Below are 22,394 nucleotides of genomic sequence, written 5' to 3' on the forward strand. Positions count from 1 at the left end.
ATGCCCCTGGCACTCTCTTTACCCACATGAAACTCAACTCCAAGTGGAGGAGCCCAGACTGGGACCAGTCTGTCTTCTGTCTCCCATGGTTACTTATTTGTTTCTTGTAGGAAATAGATATTCCATCAGGTCAAAGAGCTTGATTTGTGATCACTGACAACCCTTTCTAAAGAGATTAAGTCTTGATGCCAAGCTCTGGTGTGGAGGATAGAATGATCTGGAACAGGGAAAAGGAGACACACAGACCATTGTGACCCATGATGCTGGTGGTGGCCAGAGGTTTTCTCTGTGCTGCTTACATCCACCTCAGTGTGGCATATATAAACGTCTTCTCCTCCAACAGGCAAAGGGAGCCTGAGAAAGCTCAGTCTCCTTCCAGGCAATGGGAAAGCCTATGAAGGGAGCCAAGGGAACCTCGATAATGTGTGATAGGGTCCTGAAACAGGCCCAGAGAGGCTAAGTCAAATCCTGCCATCACACAGCCAGGAGGTGATGAGCAGGGTTCAAACACTGAGATCTGAAGGAAAATCAGAAAGAAAGCAAAGCTGAGACAATGAGGCCAGGGATTTCTGAGGTGCAGATGCAGAAACAGAAGGCCCAAAGGCTGTGGGGGTGGGGGAGGTGTCTAGAGAACAGGTCTGAGGGTGTGTCATGTATGCCCAGACTCATGTCTTCCTAGGCTACCTTCACTAAAGCCTTTCTCCCTCCTAATTTCCAAGGAGATGGGTGGCATTATAAACAAGAGTTCTGAGTCAGTTTTCTAAGAGTGAAAACAAAGGCAGCTCATTGCCAGGCTGAACTTGGGGGTGTTGGTTGTAACTTCTTTGAGGGTGGGGAGGAAGTCTTGTTCATCTTTGAGCATGTACCTAGGGTGGCCCTGCACATGCCAGTGCCCACTGTGTCTTCAGAACAAGGACACAACAACAAAGATTCTCAACAAAATAGCATTCATTGTTTTCTAGGGGCTGGCTCATCCTGGCCTTCCCTCTTCCTTGCGGTGTGGTGTGTGTGGTTCCTCATCTAGGGGACATGCATAGGGTTGATGTGCAATCTCCTGCTCCAGGTCTAACCTGACCTCCTCCTCCCAGGCTGCTTGGCTCCTATTCCCAGATACACTATGGCTACCTTCCTGATGCCCTGGTGGACCTCACAGGAGGAGTAGTCACCATCGTCAACCTGCACTCCTCCCCTTCTGAGATACTTACAGCAGTGAAGACTGCAGTCAAGGCAGGCTCAATGGTGGCCTGTGCCACCCCAAAGGGGGTGAGTAGTTGGGGCTTCCTTGGTACCCAAGACATTTGTCTTCTCCTGGGAGTGTCTATCCAGAGTCCTTAGCTTGGGAGGAGACAGGGATTCCAAAATCATACCATCCAGGAGGAAATGAACTCAGAGAGATTAAGTGAAGTTTCAGAGTCACACAGCTAGAGGGCACTGTGCATAATTGGGATGCAGTGGACCCCCAAATCCTCACATACTGCTTCTTTATGACCAAGAGCAGCATGTGGTACAGGGTGACAAGGTTTTCAAGGTGTCAGGAAAGGCAACTATATCTACAGATAGCTCCATTGTTTTTTCTTTTATTTATAAAAAGCCCTGGTTCTCACCAGCCTAAGAGTGGCATGTCTCATAGTTTGCATGCCCTCCAAATTATTTGAATCTATTCTAAGATGCCTGGGTCCCTGTCTACACAGCACTTCCTGTACTCTTAAACATTGGCCAAATCACACTGCCCCTTCCAGGAAGCAGGAGTGTTGTTTGGGGTGGGAGACCCTGCAGGCATGTGTTATTCTGTGTCTTGCTCATGCAAATAGTCAGTGGAGCAAGCAGCCAATGTTCTCAGAGTCCTGTGAGTTTCATAGTCAGTGAGGTAGGTAGCTCCTGGGCATGAAACATTGGGACCTCCCAACCAGTAGCCTCCACACTCCTGGCAAGGGTTTTACACACACACACACACACACATGCACGCATGCACGCACGCACGCACACACGCGCACACACACACTTCCTGCTGGGGGTGCAGATAGTTCACCAGTTCTGCTGCTACCCAAATGTGTATTTCTGTGTTTCCAAAGAGCTCTGTCTTCTCTTCTGCAGCTGACAGAGGAGTCTGAGGTGATGGAGAATGGACTGGTGAGCCAGCATGCCTACACAGTGACCGGAGCTGAGCAGGTAAGGCTGAACTAGCCTGTCATCTGTCCCCTGGAGTCCCCTGATTGGAGTATTTCTGTCTCCCACCCTCCCATAACCCCCACCTCCAGCAGTCTCAGTCCCTTGTCTAAAGTTATGGTGCCTAGGGTCACTTCTCCCCCATGGCTCTTCTCCCCCTATGTTTTTGTTCTCTGTGAAGTCATCACAGAGGGAGGTATCTAGTTAGATAGGGTATTTACTTCAAAGGGAGCTAGCATGAATCACCTCATTGACTCTGAAGAACACTTTACCCTGAAATTTGTCATTTGTGACACATAAAAACTAAACTGATAGAACAAAGGCCCTCTAAACTACACATACTTAAAGAAGATAGCATATACTTCTCTCTCAGGTAAGCAGGTGATCCTGGATCAGTGGGTGTCTTAATCACTGTTCCATTGCTGTGAAGAGATACCATGACCAAGGCAACTCTTATAAATCAAAGCATTTAACTGGGGCTGTCTTACAGATTTCAAGGGTTAGACTATAATTGCCATGGTGAGAAGCAGACAGGCATGGTGCTAGAGCAGTAGCTGAGAGTTTTACATTATTATTATTATTATTATTATTATTATTATTATTATTATTATTACTATTATTATTATTGTTATTATTATTATTACTATTATTATTATTGTTGTTATTATTATTATTGTTATTATTATTATTATTATTATTATTATTATTATTATTTTGGTTTTTCAAGACAGGGTTTCTCTGTGCAGCTTTGGAGCCTATCTTGGCACTCGCTCTGGAGACCAGGCTGGCCTTGAACTCACAGAGATCTGCCTGCCTCTGCCTCCCAAGTGCTGGGATTAAAGGCGTGCACCACGGGAACTAGCATTCACCACGGGGCTGAATTTTACATCTTGATCCACAGGAGAGGCAGAGAGAGAGAGAGAGAGAGAGAGAGAGAGAGAGAGAGAGAGAGAGAGAGAGAGAGAGAGAGAGAGAGAGAACACCTGGGCCTGGTGTAGGCTTTTGTAACCTCAAAACCCTTTCCAGTTACACACTTCCTCCAACAAGACCACACCTCCTAATCCTTCCCAAATGGTTCCACTAACTGGGGACCAATCATTCAAATATATGAGCCCGTGGGGGCCATTCTCCTTCAAACCACCACAGTGAGTAACTCTGACATCTAGAGCATGGGATTCTATCTGTGAATTCAAGACACATGGTACCCTTGTCTTCTGCCTTGGAGAAAGAAAGAGGCTAGCGGCCACCCTTTGCTCCCCATAGTGGACAAGAATAAGAAGAGATCCACCCACCCACCTCCACAGCACACTAACCTGCATTTAATCCCCCAGCCATACAGTGACTCATAGGATTCTGGGAAGTGCTCTTTGTGGCTGCTTCTATCTGCTCAGGTGCAACTTTACTCCATGAAGAGGAGGGCAGTCTATAGAACTGACTCCAAATGAATAAAAATGTGTGTGGTTTCTGCATAAAGTATGATCCATCTAGAAAACACTATGGAAGTCCAGCTCCCTCCATTCTGAAATGAAGATGCTAAGAGCTGATGGGAGGAAGATCTCTCTGAAAGTCACAAAGATGGCTACCTGTGGCATAGCTGCCTGGTAGTTAGCCTGCATGTTTGCATCTGCAATCATCAAACAGCTATACAGTGACAGAATTTCCTGACCTCCCAAGGGTTTCCCACAGCACTCTCTGTCACTGTATTTCCCACTACTATTGAAGACATGCATGGCTTCTATACCCTAAGAGACAGAGTTCCAAACCCCTGGGCAGATCTCCCAGGTACCTGTAAACTAAGGAATGCAGAGTGCCAAGTGCCCTCTGTGGCCTTCTCAACTTGTCTTGACTCTTTTGTGCCAATCTGTCTCTCCCATCCACCAACTTAAAGCTAGTTACCCTATTGTTTCACATCCCAGTTCACAGCATGGGGGACCTTCTTCTGTACCCTGCCTGCCTGCCTCCAAAATGGCAAATCAACATCGATATACTTGAAGACAGTAGGCATCTAATAAATGTTTCTTGAATGGATGAATGCAATCGCATGCATGAATGAACACATTTGCCCTTGGCCTGAGAAGATGACATTGCTATTCCCCTGTCATGGAATATATGAGAATAGCCTAGAAGGCATTTATATGAGCAAGGTCATGATGGCTGCAGACTCCAGTCCTCAGAGCTGTGCACCAGACCCTCTGTTCTACTATTCCATGAATAGTCAATATTGTCATCACACTGGCCATGTGTAGACACTCCATTTCCTATGGCCCCACTATCCCAGATGTAGATGAGTCTCCAGACTGCAAATAGAATTTCTCTCTTGTGGCAGCTGTTATCACTTAACTACGCTGTTTGAGTTTCTAGGTTGACAAGACTTTGATATTGCTTACAGAATTGGAGAAAGAGAGCTGTAATCAGTTAGTCATATCTGTGGTGAGCATGGGATGAGAGAGTGGTCTGAACAGAGCACCTGACCTGGGATGACAGGTGATCAAAACCATGTGGCCTGCATAATCCTGCCCTGAATTTCTGAGCAGGTGTCACATCGCAGAATATACCTCTAGGAGATGTTCTTTTAAAATGAATACATTTGGAGACTGTTTCTCACCATTCCTGCCTCTTGCAGATGCAGTGTACAGTCACAGATTAAAGGTTCTGAGAGTACCTTCTTTAGTGCTACTCGGTTTTAATCAACCATTAATAACAAAACCACTCCTTTTGGAGTAGAGCTATTAATAGTCAATGGGACTATCATTCATTCAGAAAAATGCATATAAGAAGCTGTTATTTAGAACAGATGGCCGGGTCTACCTCTTGTCCAGTGACACCTTTGCTGAGGTTGACCAAGGTCAAGAGGATGCTTGGGAGCACTGAAGCCATGAGCCACCCCATTCTTATCGCTATCCATGGCCTTAGCTTTGACTGTGTGACCTCTACACCCCTGGCCACAGCATGCATAGCTACCAACTGGGCAGGGTCATAAAGGACACAGGGCTCAGGGATTTGACTTTGTGAGCAACTCCCTCCCCCTTCGGAGCGAGAAGGCTATAACTCTGAGCCACAAGTACTAAGATTAAAGCAGCCTGTAAATGTAGTATGCTTTTTAATCTGCTCATCCTCCCTCCAGGCAGGACACAGACAGGAAGATAAATGAAATTGGCATTTTTTATTATGCACCTAGCTCTGCTGGCAACTCCCCTGGGCCAAGGGGTGAGTGTTTATCTGCATGCCTCATTTAGCCCTGCTCTCAGCCCTTCTGAATCACTGGCTACTTCTCCTCCCTATGCCCAACTGAGCCCCTGACTCCACTGGGCACCAAAGGGGCACTCATTAAGCTCTGTGGCACACAAGGTGACCCTGCTTTGTGGGTACCAGAAGATGCTGGCAGTTGAGGGGAGGCTTGAGATAGGTCAGAAAAGATGAGAACCTGGACTTGTGTCAGGAGCCTCTGCCCTCTGGAGGAACTGTAAACTTCCAGTGCATGCTGGTGAGAAACAGGGCAGACCTGAAAAGAAAAAAAAAATGACCTTTTTCCAAGCCAAGGTCCAGGCCCTGTACCATGCTGTTCTTCAGAGCTTACCTATGAGAGATCACGTGGGCCTCAGCAAGGTGACTCAAGGGTTTATCAGAGGCCAATGTCACAGCCACATCAAGGAGTCTTTATCTATATCTAATTCCAAAATTTAGAGCTAGGCCTAGGGGACTAACAGCAGCTTCAACGGGAATTCTCCCCCTGCCTGCCACTTGTCTACTCAGTGGTCTTGGGAAAGTTTATTTACCACCATGATTCTGTTTCTTCCTCTGCATGACAAGGATTGTAGAACTACCCACCTCAGAGAACTTAGAGTAACTTAGCGGGAGCCTCAGCACAGTCTCTCCTTGTCCAGAGACAGGCTGTTGAGTTTCTCAGCTGCCTCTGCCATGAAGCCAGTGGGCAGCTCCTCCTTCCCTAGGCCTTCCATCTCCGTAGACAGCATTAGCATGGATCAATAGCCCAGCTACAACTCAATCATGTTTCATTCCCTCTCTCCAGGCTGAGGGCTCCTTGCTCCTAGAAGTGTGGGCTGGATGGTTTGTTGCTGTCTGATGTAACATCCCACAGTCCCTACACTCTAACTAATGCAAGAGCACAAATGAAACCTTGCATGATGATGAAGGGTGTCGCTGGTCCCACAGCCGATTAGCCCCAAATAAGCACAAAGGGAGAGATTAATTATGAACTGTTTGGCTGATGGCTCAGGCTTCTTATTGGCTAGCTCTCTCTTAATTATTAACCCATTTCTATTTACCTAAGCATTTCCACGTGGTCTTCCCAGACAAGGGTCCAAAACTGTTACTCCTTCCTCGGCTACATGGCGTCTCCGCAGCTTCTCTCCACCTCCTCTCACCGGAATTCTCTTCTGGCAGCCCTGCCCACACCCCCTGCCTGGCTACTGGGCAACCAGTGCTCCACTCATCAACCAATAAGAGAAACATACATACAGAAGGACACTCCCCCATCAGAAGAGAGGGTTAGTCAGGCTATTAGAGGCCACCTTCTTATAGACTGGGGCATCTGGTCAGGAGCAAAATGGGGAATAAGGAAGGCTAGCTAGCCTTGGCTATCCCAGCTCCAAGGATATCCCTGTCTTGGTCACATCAGCCTTCTCACTCACAACAAGACTATAGTGCAGCCCCTGGTAGGCTGCTGGCATGGATTTAGCCAGGCTGTATGGTGGGATGGAGATGCCTTCTGTGAGAGGGATTAGAAGAGGCAGGGGACCACAAAGCTATCTCCCCTACAGCCAAATGCAGAAGCCCATGCTAGGTGTCTGCAGTTAAACCTGAGTTCACCCAACTCCAGGAGACAGCATCCAACATGATGGAGCTACCCATGTGCCTACTGGAGGCTGAGCAAAACAAGGGTCATTTTCATCCCCCCTCCCTCTTTCATTCCAGCTCCACGAAGGCAGCAAGAGAGACATTGATTTTTTTTCTTCTTTTCATTTTTCTCCTGGCTGCAGCCAAATGAGGTCAGAAGTTAAATTAGTCCTGGGAGGTAAAAAAAAAAAAAAAAGGGGGGGGAGCTGCATTCATACTTCAGCTCTCTGCTGACTTTTGCCGGAGAGCCCTGACTGTTGTTTTTTCTGTTCCTCTTTACAGATTCAGTACCAGAGGGGCTGGGAAGAAATCATCCGCCTTTGGAACCCCTGGGGCAACACAGAATGGAAAGGGCGCTGGAGAGATGGGTATGAGTGCTGAAAATACGGGCAGGTGGGGGTTCTTCGCTGAGGCTCTGGGCAGTGTCTAGCCCACCCACTGCAGTCTTCACTATGGACCTGGCCAGTTCATCACTGGTTATGGCTGTGAATGTACTTACATTCCCAGGGATCATTTTCCAGGCATTCATTACACACCTATTATGTGCATGTGACTGGGTACACTGGGTTAGGTAGGTGCTGTGATATGTATACAAATGGGAAGACCCAATGTCTGTCTCCCAAAAGGCTCTGAAATCTCACATAGCCAAGATTAGCAAAGAGGGAAAAGAGGCAGGATGGGAGCCAAGCTCCCCCCTGGGAAAAGACAAGGGCAGAATAAAAGCATCCTTCCTGGAAGGGATTCTTTGGATTCAGATGCTGATGATGCCACAGGATCAGAGCAGAGTAGGCTCATACCAGGTAGAGCTAAGGGACTAAGACAATGATCTGGTGATCTCTTTATTGAGTAGGTTCAGATGCTCACCCCTGACGCTTGACCTGGACTCAGTGTACCCATGTGCCTGTAGTGCACCTTGCTCATGATGGGCGTTGCTGAGTAGCTAGGTCTCCAACACCCTGTTGAGCATCTGGGTACCCAGCATCTTCATCCAGGTTCTGGAATGGTCATTCTCAGCTGCCAAAGCCTGACCTCCGGCACCCTTCTGCCTGCTATGAACAATCAAGTTTCCACATGTGAGAGAGAACATTCAATATTTGTCTTTCTTTTGTCCCTCCCGTTGTTTTCTCTTCCTCCCATCTCAGTCCCCAGTGCCTTGGTGACTGAAAGGGAGAAGGTGAGAGAAGGACAGAGGCAGCAATACTTTATTTGCTTCTCTGGTGGCCAGTGGGGATGGATCTGTCACATTCTACTCAGGATCTGTGCAGACCTGTAAAAGCCATCACTGCACAGTGGCTGCAGCTTCATTGCCAGCCAGGGGTGGGAACATGATCAGAAAGGAAATGCAATGTGTCAGACAAACAGAACAGGACCCAACAAGTAGTGAAAATCAATAGTTTTCACAGCGAGCTCTGGAAGGCACATGCAGACAGCCAGTGTAACTGGACCAGCTGCCAACACCCCAGTTGGACTCTCTGGGCCAAGCTGAGGCAAGTCCCCTTGATTCATTGTGGGCCCTGCAGCTGGTGTGACCCTGGCTTCACTTAGAAAATAGTGTGAGATGAAGGTATGATGGGAGTGGGGAGAGAAGGAGAAAAAAGGAAGCAAGCAAGGAAGGAAGGAAAGAGGGAGGAAGGAGGGAGGGAAGGGAAGGAAGGGGAAGGGAAGGGGAGGGGAAGGAAGGGGAAAGAGAAGGGAAGGGAAGGGAAGAAGGGAAGGGAAGAAGGGAAGGGAAGAGGAGGGGAGAGGAGGGGAGGGGAGGGAAGGGAAACATCAGGACAGTTCTGTAGAATAAGCATGGCTGGTGCCTCTGATGCTCCCTGGAGAACAGGAGAAGTGAAATGAACTTGGGAAAACGTGTGCCCATGCACCAACCCAGCCTCACAATGCCTCCCCTACTGCCATCTTTCTTCTTTTCTCTTGCTCTATTCTTAAAATTATTATTTTTTCTTCTTTCTTCCATTCTGGGGATTAAACATAAGGCTCATGCATGCCAGGCAAGCTCTTAACCACTTCACTACACTCTCAGGCTTCTTGGTGATCTGTTTGAGGTAGAGTCTTCCTTTATTGCTTAGTCAAAGCTTGGTTTATTCTGTCACCCAAGCTGACCTTGAACTTGCCACCCTTTAGTCTTAGCCTCTGGAATGGCTAAAATTACACACCTGTGCCACCCAACCTGGATTATCCTTACTTTTTCCAAAGTAAATCTGAGTAAGCTCTGGCTGTCCCCAGTTCTCCATGCCCAGCACCCAAACTGCTGAATGCGGCCCAAAGGACATTTTGATTGGCTGTTAGAAATAAAACAAATCAGACCACTGACAACAGGTTCCCTGGGGTGAGGGCAGATAATAAACTCAAAATGGTTAATATCTCCCTTGTGTCCTCCACCACCAGCAAAGGCCACAAGAGACATCGGAGCTCAGAGAAGAAAAAGGCCCTGTGGGTGGGCATATTCGGGGAAAGTGTGACAGATGGCAATGAACAGGAGTTGTCCTTGTGACAAGGGTATAGGGTGTGCTTCAGAAAAGACACTGAGTAGGGCCCCTCTCCCTAGTCAAGAACCTGCTGGGCTATAGCAGAGGAAGCAAGGTTGGGGAGAATGGGCCTAAATCTTGGATTCAGACCCCTACAGGAATGAACATGGATGGAGCCCCTAAACAGGAGCAGTATCCACCCTGTGGGATCAAGTCCCTTAGCTGACTGTCAGCCCCCTCTTGCCAGAACCAGGCTGGAAGGAAGTGGTGGGGACCGCATAATCACTGTCTCTATGCAGGTGGTCGATTTCTTCCCTACTCCTTAGGAATGGAGACGGATGGTGAGAGCCGGATGGTCTAATCTCAGCCATAATTGAAATTTCAGTCGCACACACTTAAAGGCAAACTTGCATGAATCAATAGCGTATTGATTTACACTACATTTATTTTCCCTTACACACTGCAGAAAATGTAATTATCGCTTAATTATAAAATTGCCATTTTACAATAACACATCTGACTGCTTCAGCCAGCAGCTGGAAGCTTGGGTGGTGGTCTCTGCCTTGCTGTCCTGACATAGAGGTGACCCGGGTTCCCAATACAGGATTCTCTATGGGAAAGATCTCATTAAACTGTTATGCCTCTGGGGCCTGTAGCCTATGGAGCTTGCTTCTACTTTGAGGCACAAGCTGAAGGAGGAACAGCTGTTGCCTTTTGCCTGGAAGGGTCTGTTTCCCATCATGCCCCAGAAATTGCTTCTGGAACACATCACCTCTGTAGTTTAGTTAACTAAGAAAAAAAAAAAGAGAGAGAGAGAGAAAGTCATTGCATGGAGGACATGTCATGGTGTGTGTTAGATGCCAGTGATGGTATGGTGAAAAGCAAGGCCACTGCTCTCTGGGCACCTGGGGTCTAAAAAGAGGAAGAAATAAAAAGCAATGGAACAATAGCTACACAGAGGACTAGGTGATTGGGAGACCAAAGGAAGGGCCAGGTCTCAGTATGAAGCAAGTGAGCTCTAGCCAGGCTTCTCACACAGAGTATCCATTAGGTGAAAAGACGTATCAGTATTGATAAGAGTGTTCCCAATGCTTGAGCATTGTGATGGAAGCCTAGAGGTGCATGTGGGCGGGCACAGGGGTAACCCTCTTTAAGGAAATGAAGATATTCATGATTGTGGAACAGGATATTCACAGGTGGGGGTTGGACAGGAGCAGCCCAGTTAAACCTGGAGAAGTTGGCTGGCAGAGGCCATGGTTTTCTTAAAGAGTTGGAACTTTGCCTTGGCAGCAACTGGATGCCACCAGCATGTTTTAAGCTTGGATGTGACATGATCAAGCTCCCTCTTTGGAGGGCTCGTTTCAGTGGCAGTGTGGAGAATGGCTAGCAAAGTGGGCAGGACTATGTTCAGGGAGAACAACTGCATGTCCATGAGGGAGGAAAAGAGTAGGCTGAAGCAGGGTAACAGAAAGAAGAGTGGGACCAGAGCATCTGTGAGATAAGCCTAGGAGGTAGACTCAATAAATGAATAATATTTGGTGACTGTCAAGAAGTAGACACAGCAAAAGGCTCTTGTGTTCAAGCCTGGTAATAGGAGTAAGTAAAATGTGGTTGAAGATAGGAGGTAGTTTTTATTAGTGTGCATTAATTATATAAATTATGGCATCTTTATACATGTATAAGATGTATTTTGATCATTTCTTCCACTTTATTACCCTCTCATGTCCTCCCTCCCCTTTCCCATTGTTAATTTATGGAGTTGGCCTAGGCAGCCACCAGTCGATACATTGGTAAACAAAGTGTAGTATATATACAACAGAGTTTTATTCAATCATAAAGAAGACGAAAACCATGCTATTAGCAAGAAAATGGACAGAACTAGAGACTATCACATTGAGTGGGAAAAGCCAGATCTTCAAGGATAGATGTCTGGTATTCTCTCTCATTTGTGACATCTAGAGTTTAACAAAAGTGGGCAGGTGATTTGAGGTCACCATGGGCCTTTTGCAGTGATGTGGGAGAGGTCTCACTCTGGTCTTTCTCTCCATACTCAGGTCCCAGGAGTGGGAAGAAACCCATGACCCACGGAAAAGCCAACTGTATGAGAACAAGGATGATGGCGAGTTTTGGTATTTATCCTTCTCTAATGATGTTTGAAGTATTCATTTCCCAAGCCCTCCATCCCAACTGCTTCCCTTAAACTTTTGTGAGGATGGGAATTGGTGTTGCAAAGACCTCCTTAGAGGGAGCCTATTTTCTGTACCAAGGCACAACAGCTTTGAATGACAAATGGCTGTTTCCCCTCTCCTTGGTGGGAAGGTTATTTTGGAGATGAGACATGGGATCTCCTGGACATTTTGATGCCTAAAGGTAGTTTCTCAGAGGTTTGAGTTTGGAGGCATGATTGTCACCTCTGATTTCCTTCAGGTAGGGACTTAGCACTCCAGTTTGCTTTGACAAGACTCTCCCAGAAAAGTAACTGGGGGTGCATCTTCTAGCCTGGCTCTGGGTGGGATATCACTGTCCTTAGCTAGTGGCTATTCAATACTCCATACCTTGAAAACACATGTCATGCCTTATGTGCACATATTAGAGAAGATGGCCATTTCTTGGAGGGTTCTCTGGTTTACTTAGTGCCCATGTGTTGACTTGCCATAGGCTTACCCAAAGACAAAAGTCTGTATCTGGCACATTCATTCACTTATTTTGTATTTTGGTGAGATGTAACATGTGTACATGAAAATGGAGAGAAACATCAGGACAAATCTCTAGAATATGCTTTGCTGGGACCTCACATGCTCCCTAGATAACAGAAGAAAGGAAATGAACTTGGGAAAGCATAGCTAAGACAGAATACACAGACCTACGCAGGTTCAAACTCACAGGTTTTGAGCTAAACAAAAATCCCAACACCGAGAAGAGGAAGTGGACACAAAGTCCCAGCCTTAACCAAGGAGCCCTTTGCAATTAATACCTGCCAGGAAAGGGAATGTCTATTTTCTACAGTGGAGTGTCACTGGGCATATCAACCTTACCCCTAGGGCAGACCCCAAGCCAAGAAGTAGTAAACCAACAGACTCTAGTTTTTGGTGTGTTTCTTTGGGGATTTGTTTGTTTTTTAGTTTGTCTTTTTTGATTTTCATTTTTTTGTCTTGTTCTTTTTTGAGAATGATAAAGGATATGATGTTGGGTGGGTAGGGCAGTGGGGAGGAGTTGTAGAAGAGTTAAGAACATAGTCAAAATAGACTGAACAAATTTAAATAATTAAAAAAGAAGAAATAGATCATGTGTGAAATAATAAAGAAAGCCAGGATCTAAGTTACTAAGAGTCAGAGAGGCAAGTGTCAATTGGAAGGGCAAATCTTCCCCAATATCTCTATTTTAATCCTGGCACAAGGCCAGGGTTTCACTGTGACATCCATGTGTTTTCTTAAAGACATTGGCAATGGGTTTACAATTAGGAAAGGCAAGATTGCTGACAGTGTAAAGGACCAAGTGGAGAGAGCCTGGCCTTTGTCCCACTGACCCTAAAAGGACTCAGTTGGATTATTGGGTTGAGTAAGTGGTTTTGCCAGGTGACATAATACCCAGACTTGTATTTTCCAGTGCCCTGTCAAGCGTGGGAGAGGAGAGTCTCGAGGCAGGAGCATATGACACTGAATGTGCCAGATACAGACTTTGGTCTCTGGGTAGGCCTATGGCAACGTTGGGCACTTCTGCTGACTGGAGAAGTGCAGTGATGTGGTAGGAAGCTGAACCTGGGGACGCAGCCAGAGGTGACTTGGGCTGTGTGTTTTCCACAGGATGTCATGTCAAGATTTCCAGGAGAACTTCTCGAGCCTGTTCATCTGTAACCAGATCCCGGTCACCCTGGATCATGGAGTCACACCCAATGAAAGATGGCGCCAAATGATGTTCAAGAACCAAGTGATCTCAGGAAACATGGCAGGTGGTCATTCTGCTAGACCAGTAGCTGTCAGCCCTAGCTCTGCCCTGACTTCTCTCTGACTCTTTCGTCAGGCAAGACCACTAGCCCGATGAAGAAAGCAAAAGAGTTAGCTTCAAGGAACAACTAACACTTTTCCAAGCACAGTGGCTGCTAGTGGGAGTAGACAGGGTAATCACCTCTCCTGGCTTCCACACCCTACAGGTCCTGCTACTTAGCACAGGGTGGAGAGCTGGCTCTCTGCTCTCCAGTAAACACCCAAGACAGGAGGAAGGGCTGTAAAAAGAGCATGGAAAAGGAATTCAGAGCCTGGTTTAACCATCATCATTTCCACACACTAGTTTTGTGCCTGGGAATATCACTGTTTTCTCTGTCCTCAGCCTCCATGGCTGTAAATGGTATAAATAGTAATCCCTGCTTGCACCCTTGAGCCCACAGAGCACCAGCCAGACACAGGGTGGATAGTCTTGTCCTGCTCATGAGTTAGCAGTGGCAGGAACGTCTCTCATGACCTTTCACTGTCCATCAAGTTCCCTGTTTGTGACATCTATGACTGAAACTGCTTCCTGCGGTGTAGAGTCTGAGTGACACAGTACATCCTCCAGAAAGGAGGCTGTAAGCGTGTTGTTGTGAGAAAATGCATGTTTACACTTGCCTGTCCAGAAAGGTTTCCTTGAAAACCCCCAGACCTCAAGGTGTGCTTCATTTTTGATCTCCAGGCTCTTTTGATGACTCTACTCAGAGAGCCTTCTAAGGTAGACCACGGGCAGACTATATGCAACTGCTGAGTCATTCTTACTTATTCATCTCCCAAAGCACTGCCCACCTGACCATGCCACAAAAGCCCTTTCCTCTGGATATAATGTGCATTAGTGAACTAACCAGACTTACACAGCAAGGCCATTTACAATTACAAGGCCATTTGTAATACCTCACAAGGAAGCGAAGGAAGGAAGTCAGCAATTGAGTACCTGCTATATGCTGCTAAGTGCATTTTGATCAGCATCTGGTTCAGTACTCATATGAAGGCCATGACCATGGCCATCTTCTATGTCTCTCTACTCATTTTCCAGAGCTCACTGGTGACCCATGCATTCTGAAGAATATCCACCTATCTATATCCTGACTGGCCTGGCCTGCCCTGCTTCATGCACTTGAATCTAATAGTTTCCATAGAGCCCCCTCTTGCTCTGGCTTGGATAAGCATGCTTGGGTATAAGAGCACTGTAGATGACCATCTTACCACCTGGTTTCTGCTATCTTCACCAGTGCTTGGCTCTAATGGTTGTTTCCAGAAGAAAAGGTTCATGCACACTTGGAGATTTTACTTATAAATAGCCCTTAGAGATGGCCATGATGGTGGACTCTTATAATCCTAGTACTGGGGGGAGGTGAAGACAGATAGGTTCCTGGGGCTCACTAACCAGCCAGCCTAGCCTGCTGGAAAGTCCTAGGCCACTGGGAGACCCTGTCTCACAAAAATTAAATACATACATACATACATACATACATACAGCAGTGGGCAGAACATGAGAAATGGTTCTTGAGGTTGGCCTCTGACCTCCATAAATGTTTACACACACCCACACACACACACACACACACACACACAGAGAGAGAGAGAGAGAGAGAGAGAGAGAGAGAGAGAGAGAGAGAGAGAGAGAGAGAGCTTAATTTATTGCTTAGGAGATATTTTCGTTCAAGTAGGGATACTACTCCCATCTCTGTTTTTTAAGAGAAAGAAACTGAAGCTCAGGATATAAAGAATTGTTTCACAACTACTGACTGTGGCTATGTGGACCCAGGCCTTAGCTTTCCAAACAGAGTTTAGAACCCAATCCCATAAAGCACTGCACTGAGAGCCCAGGGGTGTTTCTGAGTCCTAGTAATGGCTTATTCTCTTCTAGGAGGACATGGGAGGGATATTCAGTATTTCTTTGGTGTCCAAGAGCCCACTGATGGCAACAATGTTGTTGTGGCCTTCACCATCATGTCACAAAGCTTGAAGACAGAAGAGGAGATATTTCCATTACAGTTCCAGGTGTTCAAGGTATGCAGTCTGTTTTGGGACTTGCTCTTTGTAGATACTAGGTACACTTGGAGCTGGATAGAGACCCTGGTCAGGCTGGAAGATTTAGTAATAAAAGCCAAAAGGCTCTGTAGCATTCATGTATCCATCCCTAATATTTTAAGAAAGATTTAAACTAAAGGAGAATCAGACCTAACTATTTATTAAATTTTTATTCTGTCGTGTCTATTTCTATGTGTGGCTATGTGCACATGTGAGTGATGATGCCCATGGAGTCCAGAAGAGGGTTGGATTCTTCCAGAGCTAGAGTTACAGGCAGTTGTGAGCTGCACTATGCAGATACTGGGAACAGAACTCTGTAAGAGCAGCATTTCTTCTCAACCCTGAGCCATCCCTCTAGCCTCTTGACCATGTTTTAAATGACATATACCCCTTACCTGTGCCACTTGTGTGATACAACTTTTCCAGGTATGTTTTAGACTATGTCTGTGTCTCAAGAGGTGCTCAAGTCTAAGACAAGCTTCTATGATTATGTGGATTTTTTTTAAAGATTTTATTTATTTATTTATTTATTTATTTATTTATTTATTTATTATACAACATTCTGCTTTCATGTATATCTGCACACCAGAGGAGGGCACCAGATCTCATAATGGATGGTTGTGAGCCACCAAGTGGTTACTGGGCATTGAACTCAGGACCACTGGAAGAACAGTCAGTGCTCTTAACCTCTGAGCTATCTCTCCAGCCCCTGATTATGCAGATTCTTGAGCCAGTCCCAGACCCCCTGAATTGGAATCTTAGTGCAGTGTCTAATGATTTGCATTTTAACAAGTTCCTCAGAGGCTGGCTGGTTATATTTTCATTTTTGAAAATCATTCATTAAAATTAAACACACACACACACACACATTTAAATCCAATAGGTAAAATCTTTTTCCTCCTATGTTTACACCAAAGGCCAGATACAGCTCAGTAGTTGACATTCAAGCTGTTTGACGGCACATCAAAAGCCAGGTTTTCCTTCAACCCAGATTCCTCTTTTCCACTGCACTCCCAGCCAGCTCCCTCAGTCCCACCAATGACCACACACACACACACACACACACACACACACACACACACACACACACACACACACACACACACACACGAGACAGATAACTAAGGAACTCGTTTAAAAGAAAAAGTTAGAAAGAAAAAGAAAATCTAATGGCTCTGCTGTCTCATCTCCCAAGAAATTCAAGGCATTCCAAAAGTAGAGTGAGTGACTCTCAAATCATCCATCCCACAGCCTCATTGTACCAGTAAGACTGTGGATCTCTGTGATGTTAGTAGTATTCCTCCCACCCCATTAGAGTTGAAGACACAAGTGCACAAGGATATGAAATGACATACCAGAATTGATGGTGAAGCTGAGACTGGGTACCAATTGCCCTTCAATCCTACAATCACACACACACACACCTGTCACCTTTAATGGGTACCACAGAGCTCAAAAGCCTATTGACACATTAGGCTAGAGATGGGACTAGCCTCCCAAACACCAGTTGCTAGCTGAGAAAAAGCAAATTTCAAAGACATTGCCCTCAGCCCATTTATGACCAGACAAGTTTCCTGCCTCCTCTGCTCATGGAGAACTGTCCAGCTCACAGCTGTGGCTCTTGCTAGTGAGAAGGCCTCATGGATGTGGCACTGCAGAGTCACAAGCATGTTCTCATTTAGTGTCTCAAAACCAAGGATATCCCTACTTTCATAGATATGAAATCCAGAGCTCAGAGAAGAAGAATCTTCTTTCCCATTGGGAGTGATGGGTAAAGTTTGATCTCAGCACCTATAGCCCAGGCTTGGGGTTCTCAGCAGGGCTTACATACTTGCTTTTCTCATGGTACTCAGAGCAACAAGGGAAACAAAGATTCTAGCTTTGAAGGAAAGCCTGTTGAGCTTCACTCTCTCAACATAGTTCAGAACTCTTGCTTATTCTCACCCCTTTTACTTAATTCTTCAAGAGTTGGAGCTCCTACAGAAGATTGTTGGGATTTAAGACAATACTTTTAAGTTTCCTCAGGCCTGCCAAGACTTTCAAAGGACATCTTCTAAGGATGCAATAATAGACAGATGTCATTGGAATAACTATTCAACACCTGCCTCCAATTTAATGGGATGAAACATGCAGGCTTTCACTACAGTAGCTTTAAAAAAGCCAAATACCCCATATCCAGGCCTTAGATGCAAAAGGAGATCTTCTGTGACCTGGGTGTTTCCAGTTGGGTATCCTTTCCACCTCCATTCCAACCAACTCACCATACACGCATGCCTGTTCATGCCAATACTCAACTGTTGAATAATTAAACAAAAAAAAAAGGCAGGAAGAAGCAGGTGTAATTTACAACAAATCTCTTGGCCCAGAAGTAGCCATATAGGCCAGTTTGTAACATCATGTCTAGATGTGGAACCATCTTGTTCAACTCCCACCTGCCTTCTGAGCTTTGTTTTCTAAATTATCCCATCCATAACCAATGGGCAAACATGCTTATGGTTCAGAAGCCATCGTGAGATAACCAACTCCATCTTTAAAAATTCCCAAAGCTCCCTTCTCTCCTTTGTATGTGAGAGATGCATTATCTCTCAGCTGACACTACCAAAATTGCACTCAGGCCAGAGACTTCCTCAGGCTGCCTAGACCTCGGCAGGATCCTGATTGAGTTACATGCCAATAGCAAGTCTAGATCTCATCATAAGATGCTTGGGGGACTGCAGAGAAGGCTCAGCAGTTAAGAGTGCCTGCTGCTCCTGTAGAGGACCTAGGTTGGGTTCCTAATACCCACATGGTAGCTCACAACTATCTATACCTACAGTTCCAGAGTTTTCAATGCCTTCTTCCTTCTTGGGCACTGGGTATGCACTTGGTGCATACCTGTATATACTGGCAAACACTCAGATCCATACATTTTTTAATCTTAAAAAAAAAGATACTTAGGTTCTATTTGCATCCCAGCCAGAAACAATGAGTTTGCCAGTATCTGGGCTTATGGGAGTCCCTAGGGCAGAGTGATTATAATGCTGACACAGTTGAAATAGGATTCCAAGCTTAGTGTGAGCCTGTGACACCCTCACCCCCACCCCAGCAGCAGTGGGCACACTACTCTGTTTTACATCAGCTGGATACCAGTGGCGTGTGAACAGACAGGAAAAAGGACGGATAAAAGGGACAAGAGTACATGCTATTTCATCCTTACTCCCCAAAAGTTTTCCTGCAAGCCAGGGTTTGACACCTCCCTCCCAGCATCTATGGCTAAAATGTGTCTGATCTCACCCACAAAGTGGTTAGTCTGCATGTGTAGAACCGCAACTCACAGTAGAAAGTAATCAAAACTCAGGCTAACTGGAAAGGACTGTGCTTGATGGGAAGTGAGACACCATTGCAAAGGAAGCAACCCAGCTTGCCCTTTTCCCTTCTTTGCTTCTCGCCTTCCTAGCCTCCATTTCCTCACACATGGAGCAAGACCCAAACATCTGTTCAAAGGACTGTGCTGGATAGCCAGAATATCACACATAGCCAGCATATCACACAGAAGGACTTTGAAAATTGTAGAGGAGCATAAAGCCAGAACTCTGTCTTGGTGCTTCCTTCCACCAGATGGAATGTAAGAGTAGAACATAAGTGTCCCCCATCCATATGTGAACATACATTCCCTACAAGGGGAGGGGGATAGCCACAGAACAAATGCCTATCATGTTTATACTTGGGGAGATCAAAGTTGTCTTCTCAAATCCAGATTGAGCGATTTGTTCTTGACTTTGAGAAATCTGCCCTTGACTGAGATTACATGTTCTCTCTGGTCCTGTTAGTATCCTCCACCTTCCTCCTATATTACCATCATAACTATGAACAATAACTAAATCTTGCTCTAAGATATAAAGAGCAGGCCGCCTCCTCCTGGCTACCTTCTTTCTTCTTCAGTTTCCAACCCTTTGCTGCTCCCTTCAACAGTGTAGGTCTCCTTTTCTCCAACTCAGCAAAATGAATACTCTGTCCCCATTCCTAACACATGCCCTACATGGCAGACAGGCTGGCCACACGAGAAGTAGCATGTGCCCTGAGCTAGGATGAGAGACCCAGTTGTCTTTCCATTGTATCTTTCTGAAGCCTCTTTTCCTCTCTCCCACAGGTAGACTCCCAGGTATGGCTCACTGCTGTCCTCATTGACTTCCCACACTTCTGATGCTGTCCCTTGGGAAACTATTGTGCCTCTTCCAACACTGGGAACTCCACATGCCCCAAGTCCACAAATCCGCTCTTACTGCATCTTGAATGAGCTGTCAGCTTAGCATCTCCAAACAGGTCAACAAACTAGGGTAGGATTTATCATCTTGGTATGTGGATTGGACCCTATTAGTGTTCTTTGTTTAACATCCAAGAGGAGCTGTAACTGTGAAAGCATCCTGAAGCATTTGGTTCCCATAGAGAAGCTTGGTCCAGTAAGTTCCTATGCATTTAAGATGAGGGCAGTAGTAAGGGGTACCCAGGGAGGACCTTCAGACTCTTAAATTAGTCCCCCTCTAATACAAGCTGATGCTTGCTGGCTACATAGAGCTTCAAGGCATACCCTCTACCTCTTCTCTTGAGCAAATGGATATATTTTTATTCATTAACCAGACTGGGTCACATATTGATAAAATATCTGAAGTCTATAAGGATGAAAAGGGACAACCCTGATCCCACAGACACAGACTGTGAACTCTGCAGTAACTTTTCTCTGCCTCCAAGGGGGAGGTACAATGTATGGACTATGGTCAAGATGTGGCCAGAGCCTGCAAATGGTAACATTGCCCTACCCCAAAGCTGTTACAAGGTCCCAAGAAGTAGACAGTGTCTAGAGTAGCATCTCTCAGATCAGGGAGACTCAGAAATAGAAAGTTGGCAGCAAAGAGGTCTGTCCCTTAGCCATAGCCCAGCCACAAAGCTGGGGCTTAGAATATGCCTCTGGTCCCTGGTACCCCAGCCATAGAAAAACACCTAGAAGGGTCCTGAGGGAAGCTCTCAAGTGAATGGAACGGATCAGAGTTCCAGTTCCCTGAGCTGGAGAACACAGAACACAGTGGGGACTTGAGTGAGAAAAGGGTACAAGCCCCAAAGCTAGGATAATAGGGCCAGCTCTGTACCTTGCTGGCCATGAATTTGTATGAAGCAGGCGGTTCCTCTGCACACTACACCAAGGTCTCCTATCACTCCCTAGTCACACCTCTCACTGCCTCCGAGCAAGTCTGCTCTGAACAGGGCTGCAAAAATATGATGGGGCAGAGGGAGGCAGCTGAGCAAGGCCATCCTAACCTAGCTTGTAGGAGGAAGTCTGCTCACACACCTCTGCAGACACATTAGTACCTGGTGCCAGAGGGCAGAGCTGCCCTTTTAGAAAAGAACTGGCCCTATCATTCATTACTTCTGTCAAAGGACCTAAGAAAACCAGCTTCCCAAACCTACAAGGGCTGCTGTTGAGAGTAGGAAAACCACTTTGGGGGTTTCACCTTCCCTCTGCTGTCCACCTGGGACAGTGGCCCACCTCCTGTCTAGCCTTATCCCTATCCCCTGATAGAAACTTCTGCATTCCCCCTATTCTTCCCCCAAGGCAGAGCCCATCAATAACCATTTCATGCTGTATAACCATTCTAAATGGAATCCCGATGCTCACATGTTGTAGGAAAATTTGTTTAGTAAGGGGTTTTTATTATATAATATGTATGTGACATCTAGTAATAGGAATTGCGCTATATTTATTGTTTTATCTGTAAGAAAATTTGAAATAAAAGGAAAATGATTGAGACCCATTATCTTCCAATGAGAAGGAATCCCGAGGCTCTGCTAGAGAGATGAAAGAGAGGGAGAGAAGAAAATTCAACCTTGCAGTCCTGTGGCAGCACAGAGAATGTGATTAAAGGTTTAGAGGAGAACTAGCTGTGGGGACCCCAGAAGGAATTCAACACTGGAACACTGCCACTAATTCCCATGCCTTCTTTGCACATAAATAAGAAAGAAAACCAGAACCCCGGGATGCTATTAGATTAGTGAGATAAAATTACCTGTCAAATTTTGGTGCATACACTGTAGTGTCTGGAATCTGCCGCGTCCAACCTTTGACATTGTGACATGATTTTATCATCTATAAATGTGTTAGGCCACATCCCTGGCAACAGGGTAGGACACACCTGGTAGTTAAGATACTTTTGGGGTTTTTTGTTTGTTTCATTTTGGATCTGAGTCACCACTGTCTCCTTTTCTAGGACTTGTAATGCTAGTCAATGAGCAGAGAAGGGTCTAGAAGGCTGTAGCCTGTCCTGGTGCTGGGTTTCAGGTATAGAAAGGTCTTTCTCACAATAATCTTGTTTCTTCTAGTTCCAGAAGTTCCAGGAAAGACTGCCACCTGCATTTTTCTCCCCATTTAGAAATGCTGCCCAGGGCATAGACTTTGTATCCAAGTGTAACTTCACGAAGTCCTTCCACCTGAGCCCCGGGACCTATGTAGTGGTTCCCTCAGCACACAGAAGAGAAGTTGAGTTCCTGCTCCGAATATTCCTCAAAATGCCAGACAAAGACAGGTATAGAAGCCCTGGGGTCCTGAGTATTTTATTATATTCCAGTGTGTCTTTATGCAGAGGGCTCTGTGTGTCATATGCAGAGCATGGTGTGCTAAGGACACAATATGAATCTTGCTCTTGAAACACTGATTACAGTGGGGAATGAGAAAGTCCATGAGCCTACAGCTTGGCCCCAGGAATAATGTAAAACTGCATGAAAAGACAGAGTTGAAGGACTGCTTCTGGCCTTAGGGGCTAGAAAGGGCTTCTCAGAGGAACTGGCACTTGGGCTGGTCCTTGAAGATAAACATATGTTAGTAACTTCGAGAGAAGACCATGTACATAGAAAG

The 22,394-nt window shown here is 45.9% G+C and overlaps 1 protein-coding gene across 1 annotated transcript in view; it reads left to right on the forward strand.

The window, feature by feature from the left end:
- Capn13 (calpain 13) overlaps window positions 1-22,394 on the forward strand; it is a 60,375-nt gene that overhangs the window by 23,792 nt on the left and 14,189 nt on the right. The window contains exons 5-12 of the mRNA XM_035447609.1: window positions 1,089-1,263; window positions 2,095-2,169; window positions 7,306-7,391; window positions 11,549-11,623; window positions 13,298-13,443; window positions 15,348-15,490; window positions 19,641-19,652; window positions 21,863-22,065. Of these exons, the coding sequence (XP_035303500.1) occupies window positions 1,089-1,263; window positions 2,095-2,169; window positions 7,306-7,391; window positions 11,549-11,623; window positions 13,298-13,443; window positions 15,348-15,490; window positions 19,641-19,652; window positions 21,863-22,065 (915 nt within the window). The remainder of the gene's footprint in view (window positions 1-1,088; window positions 1,264-2,094; window positions 2,170-7,305; window positions 7,392-11,548; window positions 11,624-13,297; window positions 13,444-15,347; window positions 15,491-19,640; window positions 19,653-21,862; window positions 22,066-22,394) is intronic.

The sequence above is a fragment of the Cricetulus griseus genome, chromosome 7, assembly GCF_003668045.3.
Source record: "Cricetulus griseus strain 17A/GY chromosome 7, alternate assembly CriGri-PICRH-1.0, whole genome shotgun sequence".
Classification (NCBI taxonomy): domain Eukaryota; kingdom Metazoa; phylum Chordata; class Mammalia; order Rodentia; family Cricetidae; genus Cricetulus; species Cricetulus griseus.